The sequence below is a fragment of the Podarcis vaucheri genome (assembly GCF_965113315.1).
Source record: "Podarcis vaucheri genome assembly, chromosome: 13".
In the NCBI taxonomy this organism is placed as follows: domain Eukaryota; kingdom Metazoa; phylum Chordata; class Lepidosauria; order Squamata; family Lacertidae; genus Podarcis; species Podarcis vaucheri.
Genome location: NC_138751.1, coordinates 36,029,276 through 36,051,755, shown reverse-complemented (window position 1 = coordinate 36,051,755; position 22,480 = coordinate 36,029,276). Strand labels below are relative to the sequence as shown.

The window sequence follows — 22,480 nt, the reverse complement described above, 5'->3', positions numbered from 1 at the left end:
TACAACCTGATGCTCCATTAAAATTAGTTAGATGAACTTTTACCTAAAAACAGAGGAATGAAATTGCATTTCCAAAACTCTTGAAAAAAGGTCCCCCGAAATCAATAAATTGATTTTTGTATATGCAACTGTATAATGCATTATGTAATATGCATAGCATATATTATAATACAGGAAAAATAGAGCTTGCAAATTTTCTAACACTTGTACAGTGGAACCTTGGTTCCAAACGGCTCCATTGTTGTACATTTCAGTTTCCAAACGCCGAAAACCTGGAAGTAAATGCTTCCGTTTTCTAACATTTTTTGGAACCCGAACGTGCGACGCAGCTTCCGCTGAGTGCAAGAAGCAACCAATGGGAAGCTGCACCTTGGTTTTCGAACGTTTCGGAAGCCAAACGGGCTTCCAGAACGGATTTTGTACGAGAACCGAGGTACCACTGTATAAGGTTTTGTACATTGTACATTATTTCTTATTGTTTAGAATAAACCAAGGTTGCAGTTTCTTCTTTGTTTCTGCCGCAAGCACTATAAAGTTTCCGCATCGCTTTGATTGTGCATTGATTACTTCTTGGTATCTGGAGTATGGATGGCTCCTGCTTCCAGTGATTCTCCAATACAGTTTCAGGAAGTTCCAGACAGCTGTAAAAGTCCTAAACAGTTCCATAAAGTTTTTTAAAGTGCTAATACTTCTGAGTAGTAACATTACATATACAGCGATTCCAACTTTCATTTCGGGGTGACCTTTTTTTTCACAACTGAGAAGAATTAGTCCCTAATTGCTTAGTGTTTCTAAGCAAAAGTTCATCCCTATATGATACAGGAAATCATTGTTTTGAGAGAAAAATAGTCAAAAAGTTATAACCCTAACAACCATGCTGCATTTAAAAAACCCCTCAACTGCTCTGTGTCACATTTGAGGCTATGAAACCATCTGATTTGTGGCAGTATGTAAGCATTGGATTAAGAACAAAAGCGAGTGTCCGTCCACACTTACTGAAGTCGATGAGCATTTTGCCGTAACCCTGCCTCATGTACTGAGGCATCGTCAGGATACAGGAAACGTTGTAGTTGAGGAATGAGTTCTTCTCCTGGAAGTAAACAGTATAGCCGCGAAGGGTCATGTTTGACAAGAACTGATCACATCGTGGCAAAAGTTCAAATGCATGGCTTTTGCAAGCTGATCAAAACAGAATGGCTGCAATGCAAAGAATCACAAAGCTAGTCCTGGACACCCTAGGAGGCATGAGACCAGGGGTGGGGAACCTCGGGCCCAGGAGTTAAATGTGACCTTCAAGGCCTCTCTCTATGTGGTCTTCAAGACTCTTCCCAGGCCACAGTCCTCACTGGACCTGCTCTACACCCTCTCTGAACGCTTTTGTTTGGCTGGAATGCGTCCTTGAACGGTGACAATGTCTCTTGCTTGCCTAGATCAGGCATCCCCAAACTCGGCCCTCCAGCTATTTGGGGACTACAATTCCCATCATCCCTGACCACTGGTCCTGTTAGCTAGGCATGATGGGAGTTGTAGTCCGAAAACAGCTGGAGCGCTGAGTTTGGGGATGCCTGGCCTAGATGGACAGGTGTGGGTGAAGAACGCGGTCTTCTGCATGGTCTGGATGCAGTCTACTATACAAAAGCAACATCTTTGGCTCCACCCTCTTGTCCCACCTGCTAGGCAATGTGGCCCTCAGGCTGAAACAGATTCCCTACCCCGGCTTTGGGCCTGCATTTCTCAAACATCAGCTCCCCTCAGGTCTTGAGAATGCCAGCGAAAGCTCTTTTGGTATTAGCTCATACAGAGACAACTTGAATTGGCCTTGTTTGGCTGTGGTGGCCGTTTCCCCAAATGTCTGCCTGGGCGATGAGTAGATTCCAAACTATTTGTGAGGGGAAATGCCAAACTGGAAAAGGAAGTGAGTGATCGTAACATTCAACTTCATCCTTAATACCTGGAATAGGATGCACACAAGACTACTGAGCTAGGTTTGAGGTGCTTCTGCAAAGCCCTGTACAGCTTGGGACCAGGATACCTAAAAGACAGTCTTACCCCTTCTTATGCCCAATCTATCAGTGCACACTTTAGGAGAGGGCATCCTGCAGATACCATCTTATTAGGAGGTCTGTTCCATAGGATATACGAATTGGGACTTTACTGTGGTGGCATCTACTCTTTGGACCTCCCTCCCCTTGAATTTTAGACAAGCACCATCTCTATTTCTCAGAGTGCTGTGTTCAAAACCTGCACAAATTGAGAGTTGGGCAACAGTCCATTTCTCTTACAGGATTTGTTTAATATTTTCACTGAAACTGTACCAAAACGGTGATTTTACCAACCTATCATGTAAAAATGAATGGGGCAAAAACTTGAAAGTGCTGCACTTCCAATGGCAAATTATTAAAGTTTTTTGATGCAGCACTCCTAGCGGCCATGGTGCACGTGTCAGAGACCAAAGTTAAACAGAATCAATAGTTCTAATGGCCGTTTTGGAAAATGGCCTCTCACACTGCCAGAAAAAGTGAAATTCAAATTGTTCCTGTGCTCTATTTTGATCAGCATGACAAAGCACTGTATCTGGGAATTCAGGTCAAATGTAAAGGAACAAACAGAACCCACAACAGGCCTTCATTTATCCTCACATCACACCTGGACTTGCAATATTCCTCTGCCAACAAAACAGAGACTAAGATTGAGATGGAGAGTTTGGCTGCCTGGGCTAACAAGCCCTTACTGAGGAGCAGGCTAGAAGTCACCTTCTCTATTTAAGAGAGTGGTGGCCAAACTTGGCCCTCCAGCTGTTTTTGGACTACAACTCCCATCATCCCTAGCTAACAGGACCAGTGGTCAGGGATGATGGGAACTGTGGTCCCAAAACAGCTGGAGGGCCAAGTTTGCCCACCACCGGTTTAAAAGATGAGGATTCAGTCCACAAACCTGATGTTGATCCAATTCTAAGCCAGCAAACCAATGAGCAGAACCACTACCTACCCAACAGTCTTTTCAAGAAAGCTCAGCAGATTTACAGTTGGAACTGCTCCCACTGTGGATCTAAGGCGGGGTGTGGTGCTCCTTGTCACACAATGCAAGAGCGCATTCAAAGTCCTGATTTCTGATTTATATATCTCCGAAACCCAGCTCTTATGTTACTGGAAGCAGGTGTTTGCACATGCAACTATAAGTGGGGTGGAGGAGCCTCATGAATACCAAGAATAACTGGCTCTGTTTGGCACCAGAAGTTTGCACTTGTAACAAAGCCTGAATAAGATTCCAGGAAGCAGCCTGGCTTTCATTTGTCTTTGGACTATAAGCTTGCTTTCCGCTGTTAACTATATTTCACAAACCAACTCTTACAGATTCAGTGCCCAGAGCAGGCCCACCGTTCTGATTTAATGCCTAAGTCGTGGCCAGTGCCCTGGTTGTGGAGCAGAGCTCGAGAGGCTGTTACCGACCTTGGAGAAATAGCCTATCAGGTGACAGCCGGTGTTGTCGGCTTCCGTCATGACGTAGAAGAGGAAGGGCTCCACATCGTAATACAGGGTCTTGTGGTCCAAAAAGAGCTTTGCCAGAAGGCAGAGGTTCTGACAGTAGATCTGGAAGAACCAGAAGGCATGTCAAGGATGTGTTGGGAAGAGGTGGCCAATTCTAGGCACCACTCTCACTGCCCCCAAATCCTGAAAAATCTCTTTGGCCAAATCTGCTTCTTTGAAACTGTGACTGGCCCATCTCTGGTTTTCTGGCACTGGTCCCAGTTTGCTTCCAAGCACAATTCAAAGTGTTGGTGCTGATCTTTGAAGCCCTAAGCAGCCTCTGACCTGCAGACCTGAAGAAGCATCTCCACCCCCATCATTCAGCCCAGACACTGAGATCCAGCACCGAGGGCCTTCTGCCGGTTCCCTCACTGCGAGAAGTGAAGTTACAGGGAACCAGGCAGAGGGGCTTCTCGGTGGTGGTGCCTGCCCTGTGGAACGCCCTCCCATCAGATGTCAAGGAGTAACTATATGACCTTTAGAATATATCTGAAGGCTGCCCTGTGAAGGGATGTTTGTAATGTTTGATGTTTGACTGTGTTTTTAATATTCTGTTGGGAGTCGCCCAGAGTGCCTGGGGCAACCTAGTCAGTGGGTGGCATATAATTATTTAAAGAAACTGTGGTAGCGGTCTGAGAGAAAGTCTGCTTCAAGCATGCACAAGCATATACATTAAATAAATAATAATAAAAATAATGCTGGGGTTCGGTGGACACTAGTAAGCCACGCAAGACTACCTGTCTAATACCCTCAAAGGCGATGGAGTTAGACCAATATAATGACCAGTACCATATCCAGGTTTTGAAAGGCCTTAGGGCAAGACATCCTCTATAGGACAACCTCCTGCAGCAGGCCCCAGGGCTCTTGTCAATGGGCCCCTGCTAGTGTATGACCTCTTGCCAGATGCCCAGTAATGCCAACCCTTGGCACTGGTCCTAATGAGAGCCTTAGCATTTTTCACAGAGAGCTGGGAGAAGTTGGGGCGACAGACTTCAAGGAGAGCCAGCTGGGCAGCCTGCCTATGGCCCACAAAAGACAACGTGTTGCACAAATTCTCCCCTCCTCCTCCTCCGAAACCAATTCCAGTTAAGTATGTTACCTTGTTCTTTTTCCCATCGACTTCAAACACCGAAATGGAGCCTTTACGGTAAATTTCGTCACCCGGAGGATGCTTCCAGACACATTTCGCCTACGGAGAGCATTGCACAAGCATTAGCACAGTTGCCTAGTGTGGCCAACGGCATCAGAAGCACAAAGAGGCGGAAGAGAGAATCGCGAGGGGAAGAACAAGATACTTACTAGGGGGCACAATAACATAGCAGCAGAAGCAGCTACGCATTTTCTGCTCAACCAATAAAAAGGCGGTGTGCCCAACACTTACCATGTGCCTGCGTAGTATCGTCTGGCTCTTCATGTATTTGAGGCAGAACTCGCACATGTAGAGGCGCCCCAGTCGCGCATACTCCTCTGGGTAGGGAGAATGGTACCATGTGTCGAGCTCATAGCGGCCAAAAGCAATCGTCTTGATCATGTTGCTCCCTTCCGTGATCTGGCCCTGAAGTCGCAGCTTTTCCTATAGAGAGAGAGAAGGGGAATCAAATTTATTTTTAAAAAGAAACAGTTCACCATGCTCTTTATTCATACGATCTATGCTAGACCCATGTGAAAACAGAAAAAAATCCCTCCCACCCCAAAAACTCCTCTACAATCAAAACAAACTCCAGTATCGGGAAGAACTGAGTTTTGTATAAGTGATACACAGATTAAGGAAATTTATGCGGAGTTGCTTATTTTGCAGTTTATTTCACTAATCGCAGGGAGCGGCAGAGCTATAAAAAGCATCAAAGCCCCACTCCGATCTTTGGAAATGCAAATTGCCCCACCCACATTCAAGCCTCTCTTTATTTAGCCTTAAGGTCTACAAACTTGCTGCAAACAGAAAACTGAAACTGTTAGGAAACTGAACTCCGCAGCTTGTGAAACCCAGAATTGGCCACCTACGGTCTGGATCCTTCCCAAGTTAACTGTGCTTTCAAATCCATGGAATTTAAAAGTCAAGACTAGCTGGATCCAATGATTTCAAAGGCATTCGAGTTCAAAGGCATTGGGGCCATGTCTACTCAGCCCCAATGAATTCAATGGGACTTAACCACAGTTTAGCACAAGTAGGACGGCAATCTAATTTAGGCTGGATCAAGCCCAATGTGTGTAAATTCTACATGAAGGTGTCTGGTAGAGGACAGCAGCCACAGCCTCTGTCTCCTCTTCCTCACCATGGTGCCTTGAGAACAGCTGTGGAGGGAATTGTCTTCAGCCTGAGGGCAACATTCATAGAATGCTGGAAGGGACCTCAAGGGTCATCTAGTCGAACCCCCCTGCAATGCAGGAATCTCAGCTAAAGCATCCATGGCAGATGGCCATTCCCTTCTGAACAACCTTCTGGGATCACATGATAGTGGGGGAGGAGACCAGAGGCAAATGCAGACAGAGCAAAACATGTCATTTACACCTTTGTGCAGTAGTGAAGGTTTTCTCACATTCACCAGTCCCTTTATGCAGACTTTTTAAAGTTTGATATGTTGTGTTTTAGTTTGTTGGAAGCCTCTCCGAGTGGTAGGGTAACCCAGTCTGGTGGGCGGCATATAAATACCAAATAATACCAAATCATCATAATCATTATCATCCTCCTCCTACAGCCAGGAAAACAACAAGTATCATCAGAGTCCCAGGACACACTCCAGCCTATCCATGCAGTAAGGATTTAAAATATTCTCACTGCTTGTATAAAATTTCCCAGTGTGTTTGTCTTAGAGGAGTCTTTTGGCAAGTTAAAAAAATAACAATTCAAAGAGCTCTATTCAGTGTTCACTCAATGTCTTTACACATTTGTAGCTTCTGTGTCTCAGGTACAGTGGTACCTTGGTTTTAGAACAGAATAAGAGCGCTGCAAACCCGGAAGTAGGTGTTCCAGTTTGTGAATTTCATTTTTTTGACTGTGACTTATTCTTTGTTTTATGGGATTGACTTGTGACTGTGGCTTGCGACTTCACTTTTGTGACATGTTTCTGTGACTGTGTGGAACCCAGTCCAGTTACTGGTTGATTGTGTGACTGCAGAAATAGATAAAAGCCCCACATCCAAACAATGATTATCATCAGTGAACGTAAGATTTTTTTTTTTTATCATCTACAATACTGTCTTATTATTTTATAGTACCATATAGAGGCTTTCATTTTATGGATCAATGGTCTTGTTAGACAGTAAAATTCATGTGAAATTGCTGTTTTAGGGATTGTTTTTCATTGTCTGGAATGGATTAATCCATTTTCTATTACTTTCTATGGGAAAGCATGCCTTGGTTTAAGAACGGACTTCCGGAATGGATTAAGTTCGTAAATCCAGGTACCACTGTACATGCTTTCAAAGGGCATGCCTGCTTTCCCCTGAATGGCATTCATTGGAGGCAGGATTCCTTGAGGATGCAGGAGGGCACAAGTGGGTGAAGGCGTGGTTAACAAGCAGCTATTGGGGCTCTGTGATTTCCCTCTGCCCTGGACCACATTGACTTGGTGCTTTACATCCTGGGCCTGGTTTTCAAAAGTCCTGAGAAAAATCTGGAGACACTGACTGCTTGCCTTTCATTTTCGAAGCCTGTGTGTATTTTCTTCCTCTCTTGTTGTGAACAAGATGAGGGCACAGCAGCGGAGGCGAGCTGGCATATGTGTAGCTTTTAACGCTGCATTCCTGCTGAGGCTCGAGGACTGGGGTTGTGGGGAGGAAGTTGGTGGTAAATCATGGCTCCCTGGCATCACAGTGGTTAACCTGACCCGCTGCGCAGCTCTGATCGCAGTTAGCCGTTGGAGACGGGAAATCTGGAAGGCCAGTTAATAAGCTCCCCTCCCCAAGACCTGAACAATGCAGAGAGCTTGGAGGTCCCTGCAGCTTGCAGTCTTTTTCAGATTAACTCCCAACACAAATCTGAAGAAAGTGCTGTTCTCAAAGCCGCCGTGGCCACGTGGAATAGGGGGCTCAGCACTTCCACGTGACTTAACAGAAGTACCAAAGCATTATTCTGGAAGCGGTGGTCCACTCTCAGCAGAACCCCAAGATTCTTGTTGTTTTGATTTGCTCTATATGCTTTGATCTACATTAGCCAGAAGTCTCTCCCTAATCTTCTGGGGGAGAAGCATGGGCCTGAGGGGTCATATCACAAGGAAAGCATCAAATGAGCTTCAATCAAACATGAAAAAGGATCCATTCTCTTGCCCCAGGGCTTCTGGCACTCTTCAAGCTGGGAAACCAAAGAGATGCAGACTGCACCTCGGGCAACTGCTTTCGGAAGTCTGGCACCTCCTTACGCAGCAAAAGACAGCGAGGTGGAGGCCCGCGCTCAGTGTAACTGTCACCGCGGAAAGAAAGTGGCACTTCTTCCAAATGAGAACACTTACGAAGCTGTTTCATCTTCTCACCCTTTTCAGCGCCGGTCCTCGAGGGCACGTCAACACAGCCATCCACACCCCAACAGCAGGGCCAAGAAATGCTGGCTCAGAAACAGTGGGGCTGGGCACATACGTCTGCATATCTTGGCTTCCAAAGATTATGGCACATGTAGTTCTGCAATTCTTTCCTCCAGGCTTTTCTTCTTCTCTATTTAAACCTTAAGCAGCTCGGTCTGCTCTGAGCAGAAAACGGGCAGGCCAAGAGAGCCTGCTTAACCCATGGCGCTCTCGTCGTCTTGCAGCTCTAAATTGCTATACTCAAGGTGCTTTTTCACTCTGGGGAGGTGGGAAGGAGCCACCACATCCTCTTCAAGTGGAAAAGAAGCTTGGGGAGGGAGGTTTTGAGCTGGTAAAGGACCAGGAGGGGAAGGGTGCATATTCCCACCTGAATGTCTTCTCAGGCACAGTCTCCCACCGCAGCCTGCTTTGAGTTTGAGAAAGAAACAGAATGACGCAACTCCGCTTAAGATGTAGCTTAAGCCTCAAGCAACCTAAAACCTGCATCTCCAGATAGGCAGTGAGGTTTCAAAAGCATCATCTTTTCTCTCTAGGCATTTTCTCTCTGGAGGTCCTTTGGCAGGACCAGTGCATCTACAGCGAAACTGCCATTCAGCTGACATAGCCCCGGTCCGACCGAATCCATGTTCTGCTGCCATCGGCAGGTTAAAAAAAACTTGTTCTGCTGCCAGAGCTTTCCCACACAATTGATCGGTCCACTTTCCGCACGCCTCTTCGCTGTCATTTTTAAAAATGTGCCCTTTGTTAGCATTTTTTTTTTTAGAAAAAAAGAAAACAGTGAGAGGCTGGTCTCATTGGGAAATGTGCTTTGATTATTTCATCACAAATCTAAAAAGGGGCCAATGCAAAACCATTATGCGACATTTGTCGCAGCTCTTACGGTGCATTAGGCTCCCTCCAACTGCAACTGCGGTGTCTTTAATACCTGCCCTTCGTCCAAGACAGGGTTTCCCAAACTTGGGTGTCCAGCTGTTTTGAGACTACAACTCCCATCATCCCTAGCTAACAGGTCCAGTGGTCAGGGATCACGGGAGTCATAGTCCAAAAAAAGCTTGAAACCCTGGTCAAAAACATAGAATTCACCTGCCCCCCCCCACAAGGGGAAAAACTAAATAGATATTTGATGCTGGTGGGGAGATTGTAAAACCAAAAACCAAAATCACTGTTTATGAGTGATCTAAATTGCAAAAAAAGTGGTACCTTGGTTTACGAACTTAATCCGTTCCGGAAGTCCTTTCTTAAACCAAAGCGTTCTTAAACCAAGGCGTGCTTTCCCATAGCAGCGGAAGACCCAATTTACACTCAACAGGAAGCGGCACATGTTCTGCTTCCAAGGCAAAGTTCACAAACTAAAACACCTACTTCCGGGTTTGCAACATTCTTAATCCAAGTTGTTCATAAACTAAGCTGTTCTTAAACCAAGGTACCACTGTAAAGAAAGATACGATAAAAAAGAAAAGCAAACCTTAACTGATCTAGTGAATGGTTTGCAGTGGAAACATCCAAGAAAGGGCCACATTTTGGGGTGGGGAGAGGACACTGAGAAGATAAGAATAGGGGAGTGACCATAGTTTACCTTGATCAAGGCCACAGCAGACAGAAACAGTCCAGCTTCCAAGAAATGGCCTGCTGTACCTCTATACTATTAAAAATGGTTTTATTTGTAAGCTATCTGGAAGTGTTTCCTGAAGGGCAATAGATACACTCTAAAAATATAAGCAGATGCACAGCAGTCGAGAAGCTGGCAATCCTCTTTCATTCTGCTATGTGAATGGTTGCACGGTGCTCCTTTATCTCCTTCTGCTGTTCTGCCATAAATACACTTAGCCTTCAGTTCACATTAATCTAAAAGGATCAATGAACGGAGAGGTGGGGCGTGTCCCGCAATTGGAAACTGAGACCCTCTCCTCACTTCTTCAAGCTTAAGTCTGGTAAAAGTGGGAGAGGCACTTGCTTGCGGTCCCCATCCCCACAAACAAAAGTGGGGTCAAGAGCTGTGATTCCCAGGAAAAACAGCAAGTGAAACGGACTAGCAAAAGATTGGGACCAGTAGGCTGAGCCAAGCTCAGAATACTGAGCACATGTGTAGTAACAGGAACTCAAAAGACAAAAAATCCACATACAGCTCCTCAAATACCTTGTTCTCAGAACTGAGGAGTCAGAAACCCACAACCTGGACCCAGTTAAAGATCCATCATTGCTTCTCCAATCCTCCGCAGGCTCAGGAACCAAGAGAGACCACCACAATTCTCTACACCACATGGCTCTCTCTGTCCATTCTGTTGATTCAGCTTCTGCCCCCTGCCCAACTGTACTCCCCTCGCAGCTGCCGTGATTGGTGAGGGTCTACTGCCAAATGCCTCCAGTAACAGTTGCCTCAGATTCTCCGTACCCTGTTTTCTCCCTCCATGCAATGCATATTGTTGAATTTCTGAGCCCTTTTGGGGAAGGAGCCCATTTATTTATACACAACTGCTGGCGCCCAAATCTAGACTCTGAGGATACGCCAAGATGCTTTCCCTTCTTTCTGCTCACTTCTCCCCACCCCTTGCTCAGAAGTTTGATTCTGTCCAAACTGAGTCACAAGTGATTCACACTCAGCTTAGTACAAAAAAAGAGTACAAATGGTTTTACTTCAAGCCTAGAAGGTGGAAGAATGTGTATCTTACCCAGCCCAGTCCTCTTACCAGATCCTCAGAGGCTCTTGCTTGCGCTCGTCGGAATAACTCGAGGTCGTACTCACTGGTCAGATTCTCTAGAAGGGGCTCTCTGGTGTTGCCGTAGGTTTGCCGGTGCTCCTACAGCAAACAGAAGAAATGATCTCTTAGAAATAGTTTGCCTGTCCTGGGGAAAGTGGATCCCCTCAGCCTCCACCCTCTGCCCTTTCTTGCTCGACAGTGAAATTATACTGGCTCCTGCTCTGAGGGAAGCAGAAGGCCGAGGGAGCCTGGAAAGCTTCGTGCAGGATTGCTTATAAGGACAAGAAGAGTTGTGGGCTGTTGTGAGTGCAGAAGCAAGGAATCAATACAGAGATGAAGCGTATACAGTAGTATCTTGGCTGTCAAACTTAATCTGTTCCGGGAGTCCGTTCGACTCTCAAAACGGTTCAAAAACCAAGGCGCAGCTTCTGATTGGCTGCAGGAGCTTCCTGCACTCAAGCAGAAGCTGCGTCGGACATTCAGCTTCCAAAAAACGTTCGCAAACAGGAACACTTTCTTCCGGGTTTGCGGCGTTTGGGAACCGATTTCTTTGGGAGCCAAGCCGTTTGAGAACCAATGTAGCACTGTACTGTATCCAGTTCTAGGTACCACATTTTAAGAAGCCTGTGGATAAGGGGCAGCCCTCCTCTGTGTTGTTGGGGCTACAGCTTCCATCATTCCTGACCACTGGCTCAGCTGGCAGAGGCTGATGGGAGCTGTAGTTCCACGACATCTGGAGGGCTACAGCTTTCCCACTCAGTGGAGACCGAATGAACTGGGAGGCAACAGATATAGTATGGAACACAACTCCTATGATGGAAGGCTGAAGGAACTATGTTTAACCCGGGGGGGGGGAATAGAGGGGAACTCTACAGAAGCACTCTTCAACTGCATGAAAGGCTGTTCGACAGAAGAGGGCAGAGGCTTGTTCTCTACTGTCCAAAAGGGCAGGACTAAGTCCAGTGGATTTAGAGAATAAATATTGATTGAACATTAAGAGAAATATCCTATTGGTAAGAACAGTTTAGGAAGGGAACCAGTTACCTAGAGAGGCAGTTGGCTCTCCCTTGTTGGAGGCAGTCAATGCAGAGGCTCGGCAGGAACCGGATGAGGTTGCTCCAGCACTTAATTTCTTACATGGCACAGGGGGCTGGGCTGGGTGGCCTATAAGCCCCCCACCCCAACTATGGCCTCGCGCAGGGCCAAAGGACACGAAGGTCTGTGTGCAAGAAGGGATGGGAAGCAGCAAGGCTGGAATTCACAAACTGAATCAAAATAACTGGAGGAGTGTTTAGGCTCATGGCTGCCTATTCTTGTTTTGGTTCTACTGTATAGCACTATGACCTAGAATCTTGGGATCAGATGCAGTTAGAAATCAACTATTCCCTCTATGCAGGGTGTGAAATACGCCATGACATTAAGGGTGGCCTGATTCTGCCAAACACACACTCCTCAGAGAGAGAGAGAGAGAGAGAGAGAGAGAGAGAGAGAGAGAAAGCTTCTGTACCATGTACTTTTCCTTCTGCTCCTTAGTCAGCCCAGCATTCCTCTTCTTCCTCATCTCCGCTACTTTCTCTTTGTACCTTAGCTGTCTTTCAGTTGGTGCCTACACAGGGGATGACAAACACAGGACATGCATAGGAGGCGGCAACCTGCCCGGGATCCTGAGCCATCTGACCCCAAAGCAGGCCAACTATTGCTTCATCTGCTACAAGAGAGATGGGAAGCCGCGGTGCCCCCTCCAGGTGTTGCTGGACTACAACCCCCATCATTCAGGACCATCAAGCTGTGCTGGTTGGGGCTGACGGGAGCTGGAGTCCAGCAACCCGGAGGGCCACAGGTTCCCCAACTCTGGGCTATAGGCCACACCTTTCTGGCACCGAATGTCACATATGCAATATGGCACAAGCATATACTTTGCTCCCACTAGCTAAAGTGGTACCTCAAGTTAAGAACAGTTTCAGGTTAAGAACGGACCTCGGGTTAAGTTCTTAACCCGAGGTACCACTGTAAAGGCTTTTGCAGGAGTTAGATGCTCGTCTATTGCACTTCCATGTCAAACAGTCCAGACCATCCCTTGCAAACCAACATGAGCCTGATCATTGGGCACTATTGCTGGATGGGAGAACAGGACTCTTGCCACACTGCATTGTATTATGTCTGTTTTATCCCGGTATAGCAAGATGGTATCAAACCAGGAGCCTTGTATACTTGGGACTGTGCTTGAAAAATATCAGGGATTATTTACATGTCCCTCACATGGCAACATACAAGATGACTGTGAGAACTGCCTTCAGAGAAGTGTATGGCAATTGAAAGGATACAAAACATATTACAGTGGTATCTCGGGTTACGAACTTAATTCGTTCTGGAGGTCCGTTCTTAACCTGAAACCATTCTTAACCTGAAGCGCCACTTAGCTAATGGGGCCTCCTGCTGCCACCATGCCACCAGAGCACAATTTCTGTTCTCATCCTGAGGTAAAGTTCTTAACCCCAGGTACTACTTCCGGGTTAGCGGAGTCTGTAACCTGAAGTGTTTGCAACCCGAAGTGTTTGTAACCCGAGGTACCACTGTATTATTATTTATTAAATTTGTATACTGCCCTATGCCCATAGATCTTGGTGGGGTTTCACACATATCTATTGCTACTGCTGAAGGATGAACATACACAGAGTAAACTCAATCTAAAGAACCACATCCCACGAACAAGGCACAAAGAATGAATTCTTCTCAAGTTATCACGGGGCAAGTTATATTCAATTATTTTAGAAACAAACACATTTATTCTTTTCTTGGTAAAAATGAAGAATGAATCATCCCTGTCCCCCACCCCCCGAGTTTTAGATTACTCAGAAAATGTGGTCAGCAAGATAAGTAGACACAGGTTCAGACAGAATTTCCACACAAAACTGCTTTTGATTCTGGGTTTTTTATTTTTTTAACTGTCTTCTGAAACTGAGATGTCAATGATCACTAGAAAAAAGATGGTCCTGTTGGGGTGTCAAAGCCAGTGCATACTTGATAAAGGTGCAACAGTAAAAATGTAAGATGGAAGTACCTGATGTCTGGTAGCATGCCTGTTGTTATCATCTTGTCGGTGAGACAGCATTCTGTCCTCAACTTGTTTATCGCGGCTCTGCGCTCTCACCTTGAAATCCAGAGAGAGATTGTATCAATCCTTCCCTTCTCACGCCATGCAAATTCTTGCTCAGATAATGTAAGAACAGTCCAACCAAAACCACAATATGAGGGAGTTAAGGTACTGTTGGCCCTGAGCCCAGGCATCTCTCAGGCTTGCAAGCAGGAAAGGAACATTCAAGGAGCCATAAGCCCTCAATTTGCAATTGACCAAACAAGGTTTGATATTTCAAAAGAGAAGTGGCAGGGCTCAAGCCCAGCTTCAAGCTACGCAGCTCCATCAGGAATTTCTGCCCCAAAGTACAGGTGGAATTTTAGATTTCATTGTTGTATTTTTGCATTGTCTTCTGCCCCGGGAACCATGGTGGCTGAAGTTGTAGTGTAGAATTTTACAAAATAAAGAATAATTTAACTAATTCCTACACACGCATTCAATATGAGAAAATCTGATCACCTCTCCCTGCCCCATTTTACCACCTCAAGTTCATTTCAGCAGTTACAGTGGTACCTTGCAAGACGAATGCCTCACAAGACGAAAGAGTTTTCCGGTTTTTTGTCGTTCCGCAAGACGAATTTCCCTATGGGCTTGCTTCGCAAGACGAAACGTCTTGCAAGTTCTTGCGAGTTTGTTTCCTTTTTCTTAAAGCCGCTAAGCCGTTAATAGCCGCTAAGCCGCTAATAGCCATGCTTCGCAAGACGAAAAAACCGCAAGACGAAGAGACTCGCGGAACGGATTAATTTAGTCTTGCGAGGCACTACTGTACTACCAGAGTCCCTAGTAAATAATCTTAGTCACGTGCAAAAAAGACTCTGAATATCATGCACAGAGAGACATTTGCTGCAAACAGCTGGTGTTCAACAGCATACTATCTTTTTTTTAAATGTTAACATTCTTGGAAAAACAAAACAAAAAGGAAATTTGTAAATTGAAATTTTGAATACCAACATACAGACTCACCCAAAGCCTACAAACGAAGGGTTCGATTCAAGTTTCAAATAACCATTTTAAAACTCAAATTATAGGCTTGCTGGATTTTTGGACAAGCCTGAGAACAGAAATTCCTACGTATGCTTCAAATAGTGTGCTTCCCGTGAGAATTTTGTCCCCGAGTTTGTTTCTGTTTCAGAAATCACAACGCTCAGAGGAGAGGAACTACACCAGTCTTTGACAACCTGGGCTCTCCAGATGGTTTTGACTACAGCTCTCATCAGATCCAGCCAGCACCGCTGATAGAAATGGTAATCCAAAACATCTGAAGGTCAGCAAGTTGGCAAAGGCTGTGCTGCACATTACACGGCCATGCTGTGTGTCCAAACACTGAGCACCGCTTCTCTCCTGCAAAGCAGCACTGAAAAGAGGAGAGACGGTGGGTGGGATGAACTGCGCTGTAATTCTCTCCGCTCTCCATGCCATTCCTCCTGACTGATCTCTTTCCACTGCCACAAGCTCATCTTCCAAGAGAATAAATTACCTTGCATTCGTCCGCTGAAAGGTTATGATACAGTGGGCATCCAGATATGGAGAAATGCCGCTCGTGTTTTCCCGTCAGGTGTCCTGTGGAGAGCCAAAGGAACACGCCTTAGGGCTGGTAACAAGAAAGGGCATGTGGGGGATTTGGGGAAGAGGAGAGTCCGCTAATGAAATCTCAGATCATGGAAGGTTCCACCCTACCTAAAGAATTGCAGCCGGGCGTCGGACATTTCATGTTGAAGTTGTAGCTCTCATGGAATCGGCGGCGTTTGGGACGATGGGACAGGTCACTCCCCGAATCCTTCATGGACATATCCTTGGCAATACTCTCATCGTGAGACATGTTGGGGCTGGAGATGTCGATGTCGGACTCGGAAGACGGGGCGTTCCCAGTCGGCGTGCGGGGTGGCGACTCATCGTGGTCGGCGGCGTTTTTAGTGTCTGTGTAGAGTCACAACGTTACAAAAGTGAGCAGAGCCCAATAAACTGGGGAGGGGGGGAGTCCTCCCCAGAATCCCTTGTAGGTCAAAATGCCAGGCCTAAAAAAGCAATACAGTGGTACCTCGGGTTACATACGCTTCAGGTTACATATGCTTCAGGTTACAGACTCCGCTAACCCAGAAATATTACCTCGGGTTAAGAACTTTGCTTCAGGATGAGAACAGAAATCGTGCTCTGGCGGCGCGACGGCAGCAGGAGGCCCCATTAGCTAAAGTGGGGCTTCAGGTTAAGAACCGTTTCAGGTTAAGAATGGACCTCCGGAACAAATTAAGTACTTAACCCGAGGTACCACTGTACAGTGGACGCTCGGGTTGCGAATGTGGTCCGTGCAGGATGCACGTTCGCAACCTGCAGCGGCGCTTCTGCGCATGCGCGACTGCTGAAACCCGGAAGTAACCCGTTCTGGTACTTTTGGGTTTCGGCGGGTGCGTAACCCGAAAAAATGCAACCTGAAGCAGCTGTAACCCAAGGTATGACTGTACTGTACTAGGAAATGTATTGTTGCTCTCCTGACCAAAACTGCCAGGGTGATCTTGAGATGGAGAAAGAAATCAGAGGGGCAGATAAAAGACGATTACAACTGGGCATCATCTCAGCTGTGCTTTCCCTCTCTTTGGGATCAACACAGCAACTAGTATTTCGAAAGCAGCCTTGGCTAAGCTAGTGCCCCTCAACCTAACCTAGAAGTCATAAAAGTTCTAAAGAAATCCAATGAAGAACATGATAGAAAGAAATTCAGCATGATCCCAGACTGTGCCAGTTTTAGTCACTCTACATCCTGCCCAGCCATTTACAAACCTCTATCTGAAAAGTCAACCACTTGCTCCGTTTCAGATCCTGACGAGCGGGTCTGTCGAAGGGGATATTTCTTGGGAGTCACGGGTGTGGGTTGCTGCTGGCTACGGGTTACCCTCCGGGTGGAATAAACAGGCTCCTCTGCTCCAAATGATGGTGGGTTGCGAACCGGGCTGGAATCTAGTTTTAAGAGGATGGGGAGGTAAGGAAGTGGGGAAACACACACACACACGCACGCAAGTGCTTCATTAGGAGAAACCATTTGCAACACTCACACTGCAAAAACATCTGCCCCCTGCATGGAAGGACACAGTGCAGCCTGCCTTCCCAACATCATCAACATACGTTCTGAGGATTTAATAATTTTAATATAGCCAGGATTTTCAAAAGCATAAGTTAAGGAGCAAAGAACAGCAAACTTCTTTCTGATACTACTCCATGCCCAAGTTCAGATTTTGAGTATATGAGAGTGAATGTTAGTTACAAATGTGAGAGAGCAGATCCTGGGTTCAAATCCCAGGTTCAGCTCTGATCTCAGAGCCACTCTCTCAGCCTCTCTCTGGAATATAGGAATAATACTGGAATACCCAACATTTGCAATGCCTCTCCTTGCTGCTTCTTTGCATACACCAAACAGAAGTCTGGAAATCCTCCAGGGAGACAGAATCCTAATTATTGACCCATCAATATCCTCAACTTGATGCTCAAGCTCGTTTTAAAGGTGTTATTATTTAGAGGTCATTCTCTTACAGACTGACCTGTTGCATGTCCACAAGGTGGTTAATGCAGAATGTGCAATGGCTTACAGGGCTTCAGGGGTGGGTAGGACTAAGGGCTAACATGTCTCCAATTAAGATTTTGGCTGTGATTTTGGAGTGGGGTGGGGAGGGTTATTATACAGCTCATGCCATTTAGGATAAGGCTTAAGACCAAACATTCAAAGGCTCTACCTTGGGAGCTCTGGCTGAGCCTGGCGGAAGAGCGAGTCACACGCGCAGACTGGCGTGGCGTCCCGTCACTTTCTGAACTGTCTGTATGCTCTGGGTCCGTGGAGAAATCGGAGTCTTCGGTTCCATCAGAACTGCTGCCCGCGTTCCTCTGAAAGGCCAAAGACTCAGCCACATAAGCAACATGTATCATTTATCTGGGGTCCTACTCCTTGAGGAGCAGCACTAACTAAAATGTTTCAGAAAAACGGATATCGTAAACTAGTAAGTATTGCGCACTGTGCTTGCAGAAATACCAAGCCAAAACAGAAACCTCTTACAACGGATTGGAACAAAACGCTTAGGTTAAAGCACTGATGAATCTCCACACATCCACAAGAATATTTCTCTCTGTGCTCTTGCTGTCCGGACCGTGCATACAGCTATATGTGAGTGCTCATTTAGTATATGGGATTGCAATGGGACACGGTGATGGTACTGATCTCTAATTTCAGTCAAGAGGGATTGCATAGGTCAAACCAAACTCTCCAGAACTTTATCTAGAAGGCAACAGGAACAATCCCATCAGAAGAAATGAGCTCTGTTGTATGCTGACCATAACTTCAAAACAGCCTTCAGCCTGAGGAGAAGCATACTGTGCCTGTAACCCAAGTCTCAGGCTCATTCAGTCAACACAATAGGGGAGGATATGGTACAGTGCATTAGCAAGCCGCAAGTGTGCAGGCAATTCTTCTTCCTAGCATAAAGATATGTAGTGGTAAAGGTTCACCTCCTTGATTTCTGTTGTTAAAAAGACACAGGACCGGACAAAAAGTGGCAACTCCACCCAGTCTGTGTATACCACAATCTTCACATCACAGGACTCAACACACTCTGAGCAAAAGTCTGTTTTTGCAATTGCCACCAAACAGGGATGAGATCTCAAAACCCAGGGAACAAAAGCTATAGCTGAGCAATTCATCCAGGGGCACACAGCAATCCACTTAAGACTGAAAGTTATGCAGCAAGGATGGGAAACCTGTTGCTCTTCAGATGGGCTCCAATGCCCATCAGCCCCGGCCAGCACAGCCAACAGTTAGGCAGGATGGAATTTATACTCCAACAACATCTGGAGGGCCAAACCTACTACACAGACTAGCTTTCCTCAAGTCTGAAACAAACATTGTATTTGTAGAAGCAGCTGCCGCTCCTTTTAAATAGCCAGTCTAAAGCCGATAACTTTTTTCCTTTTTTGCCAGCACAGTGCATCTTTTACTACAAGCATGGAAGCCTATTCTCTACTCTGCAGGAAAGAGTAGCCAAGTTTGGCTCTTGAACTCACAGTCTGCTACTATTGGCATCAATTTTGAACCTGTCACAAAACAATTCTCTTTTTGTAGGATCACGACATTGCAACAGATGAAAGACCGTTCACCCATCGGCCACTTCCCACACATTCAAGAGTTGCTGCCTGGTTCGGGCAGGCAGAAATATAACAGGTGACAGAAATGCAGTGATAGGGAAATCTGTTCTGTTGCTACCTATAGGGGGTAAGTGGGAAAGGAAGAGTTGCACACCATCCATGTACACAAGCAGAAAGCACCCCACCTCACACACAGCTAGTGCAATATATTCAGTAGCCAGAGCAGGAGCAGACACCAGGTGTGTTGCATAGAGTGTGCTGCACTCTATGCAACACACCTGGTGCACAGGTGTGCTGCAGACCAGATGGCTCTACAAGAGACTCAAGCATGTGATACAAGCCAGCACACTGCAGGGAAAGGCAAACATCTCAATTTGGCTTCCACTGCAGGACTGAACAACCATAAAGAATAGCCCTCCTCTGACTCACGATTCTTTCAGGACCTTAAGTTTGACCATGAGAGCAAATTCCTCCATCATGCTTTCCAATTTTTATTGTAATTCCTCCCACTTTCCCCCCCCCTCCAACTCTATTTCCCCACTTGTAAGGATGTGTGTGAGACAAGAGGGATACCAAGGAAGGGGCAGAAAATAATCAAGAGTTGCAGGGAATGAGGATTTCATTTATATAGCACTCCAAACAGATATGAAGCTGGGTCTTCGAATGCTGCAGGTGCCATCCCAATTCATTTCTGATTATGTCTGGGGCAGTCAACCTTTTTTCTGTTGAGGGCCACATTTACCTGGGGGTAATATATTGTGGAGCTGCATGGTGGGTGGTGCAGCTGGAGACAAATGTGGTCAGGACCAGAGCCTAAAGTACCCCTTCTCTCTCTCTCTCTCTCTCTCTCTCTCCCCCCCATGACTTCCTTTCCCCCAATATTTGTTCCTCCTTTCCACTTGCATGAAATGAGGTTATTACTCGTTGCTTTAAGACAATCTGCACAAGTAAAAAACTGGTCTGCTAAATGTTATATTTTGTTGCTGTGAACCTTTAGTGAAACATAAATTTTTTAATATACAGACTAATGAGATCACTGAACAACCTGGAAGGAGCAGATGCTACAGCAATGCTAAGCAGGTAGGAATCGGGTGAACCCCCATGGTGTATATGCATGTGTGTGTCTCATAAAAGAAATACATTTTAAAAAGCAATATGAAGATTGGAACTTTGAGCCTTCCAGGCTCCTTGTGAGAAACAACTGCATGCTTAACATGTTGTGGGCTAGAAATCTGCTCTTTTAAGCTAGATCTGTACAACGTAGCAAAACTTGGTTCTTGCCCAAATTAAAAGACTCGATGGTTCAAAACCAAGACTGCAGCCCAATTCAAAATACAGCTACTACGAAACATGTCCTATTATTAAACCTCTTGGTGAATTGTCATTCACGTTGCAGCCTCCCTTCCTTTGTTGCAAGAGACTATGGAAAGTCCTCTAAAAAATGTGTAAAGTTCCTACTCTCCTGAAATAAAACTAATTCTATCTGTACTTAAAACTGGATAGTTGCAAAAAACGACTTGGATTTGCATCCAGAATGATCAATCCTTTTATACATGCAGACCGATTGTAAGAAGATTTACTTATAAGAAACCCCTATTGAATTCCATGGGACTTACACCCGAGTAGGCACAAAACTATAGCCATGGCTGCTACCCATCCCCATGGCCCAGTCCATCTTGCTTGCTGTGTTTTGAACCCTCTGTGCCATTTTCCCTCTCCTCCAATCATAACAGCGAGGAGGAGGACCTTTACGCGACCCTGTCCCCCAATGGGAAACGGAGAAAGAAGAGAGGGGCGGGACTCCCTGGACGCCAATTCAGGCCAGAATGCCCGGCCAATCAGCAGCTACTTCAACACCCGCTCCCAAGGCACCTAGCCAAGTATGAAGTCGTTGGGAACAGGAGCGACGGGGGAGGAGGGGAAAAGAAAACCGCGCCAGTAGGAAGTGATAGGGAAAGCAGCCAATGGCATTTCAGCGCCGGAACCAATGAGCAACCGAAGGAGGCGGGACACAACAATCACCGAAAGGGTGGAGGGAAACAAATAACCGTTGAGGGTGGGGGCTGCGCTTGACTGATGGCGAAGATGGCCATAGAAGTTGCGGCGGGAGGCAGCGGCGACCAATCAAGACGCGAGATGAAGCAGGGGCTTGAAGGCCTACGTTTTTAACTGGTTTTCGAGCCTGACGGTCTATGCAGCTAAAGGAGAGGAGACGGGAAGGGGGTTTGGCTCGGTTTGCGCTCTCTCACCTTCCTACGCGACATCCTCGGCGGAGGAGGCGGCGGAGGCAGCGAGGGTGGCTGCGCCCCGGCCGCCGCGTTGGCTCCGGCTGTATCCGTGGTGACTGGCGTGTCTCCGGTTCTCCAGCGCTAGGCCGCGCCGCTTTGTTTTCCCTTTCCCTCCAGCTGCGACCTTTCAGCCGACTCCCTTCACTCTTCCGCCGGGACACACGACGGGGATACACACACCCCCGTCCTGCCTGTCACGTGACGCAGACAAACCTCACCTCACGCCGACGGCGCTCCGCCATCTTGGAGTCGGGATTGGCGCCTCCGAGAACCAGTCGCCGGTGAAGTGCTGCGGCCATCTTGGTTGTGGGTAGCTCCTCCACTCGCTATAGCGGGGGCGGCCATGTTTGAGGTGGGCACCGTTGGTGGTTTCCTGCATTCGAGGTCGAGCGACCTCAAGTGCAGTGCGGTTCGCACTCGCCCCGATGCTGGATCCGCCATCTTTGGTTAGGGGCCCAGCCTGCGTTCTTCGTGGTGGAAGAACCATCTTTACTTTGGGCAACGGAGGCGGTGCTTCCCCCATGTGTAAGAAAAAGGTGCACGATTATCTCTTTCAGTAACTCTTGGGATGTTGGAGAACTTACAAAGGGCTGAATTACTGAATCTAAGGCTCCATCTCGTTGACTGATTAGGTCGATTAATCAGTTTAAAACTTCTGACTAATTGAGCGATGCATTTTTTTAAAAAAGAAGTTAATAAAGTACATTGGGGGTTGGGGGTGTCAGGTCGTAGTTTTCTGAAAAACCTTGCTTTTTACCTTACAGTAAGAGAGAAGTCTTCTAATGGTATAGCAGCATGCATAATCTAAACTAAACGATACTGCTTTATTCATATGTCAATTAACTAAAACGCAAATCATTATTAAATATGGTGCCTTGTATCATTTATAAAGAACAGGTTTGGCAGGCCCCTACCTGAATGCATGCTTATGCAAAAGGAAGTACCGTTGTGTTCTGTGGGGCTTACATCTAAGAAGCCTGAATGCAAATCTTTTACTGTAATATGAATTGTAAGCCTTACTTGAGATTTGTAGCCTGTTCCTAAGCATGTTTGGTTGGAAGTAGCCCCATTAAAGTGGGTTCTCCCACCACCAGGTAGCTATGCATAGGTCAGTGCTTAATTCTGAGTCTTCATAAAATTTAGAAGGAACCCTGGGGATCATCTAGTTCTAATCCTACCCCCTGCAACGCAG

At 46.4% G+C, this 22,480-nt stretch overlaps 1 protein-coding gene and 1 long non-coding RNA gene across 3 annotated transcripts in view; one reads left to right on the top strand and one right to left on the bottom strand.

The window, feature by feature from the left end:
• KAT7 (lysine acetyltransferase 7) overlaps positions 1-21,978 on the bottom strand; it is a 28,017-nt gene extending 6,039 nt beyond the window's left edge. Inside the window, exons 1-12 of one of the 2 annotated variants that reach the window (XM_082194376.1) lie at positions 21,250-21,978; positions 17,602-17,749; positions 16,655-16,831; positions 15,557-15,796; positions 15,357-15,439; positions 13,805-13,894; positions 12,251-12,349; positions 10,714-10,842; positions 4,909-5,100; positions 4,627-4,716; positions 3,450-3,590; positions 997-1,090 (exon numbers count right to left, since the gene is read on the bottom strand). In XM_082194376.1, the coding sequence (XP_082050502.1) occupies positions 997-1,090; positions 3,450-3,590; positions 4,627-4,716; positions 4,909-5,100; positions 10,714-10,842; positions 12,251-12,349; positions 13,805-13,894; positions 15,357-15,439; positions 15,557-15,796; positions 16,655-16,831; positions 17,602-17,749; positions 21,250-21,264 (1,498 nt within the window). In that variant the 5' untranslated portion in view covers positions 21,265-21,978. The remainder of the gene's footprint in view (positions 1-996; positions 1,091-3,449; positions 3,591-4,626; positions 4,717-4,908; positions 5,101-10,713; positions 10,843-12,250; positions 12,350-13,804; positions 13,895-15,356; positions 15,440-15,556; positions 15,797-16,654; positions 16,832-17,601; positions 17,750-21,249) is intronic. The other variant, XM_082194377.1, reaches the window with a different exon arrangement.
• Positions 5,114-8,802, top strand: LOC309516101. The gene is made up of 2 exons (XR_014212774.1): positions 5,114-8,310; positions 8,341-8,802. It is a non-coding gene; the product is annotated as an uncharacterized lncRNA (long non-coding RNA).
• Positions 21,979-22,480: the final 502 nt, after the last annotated feature.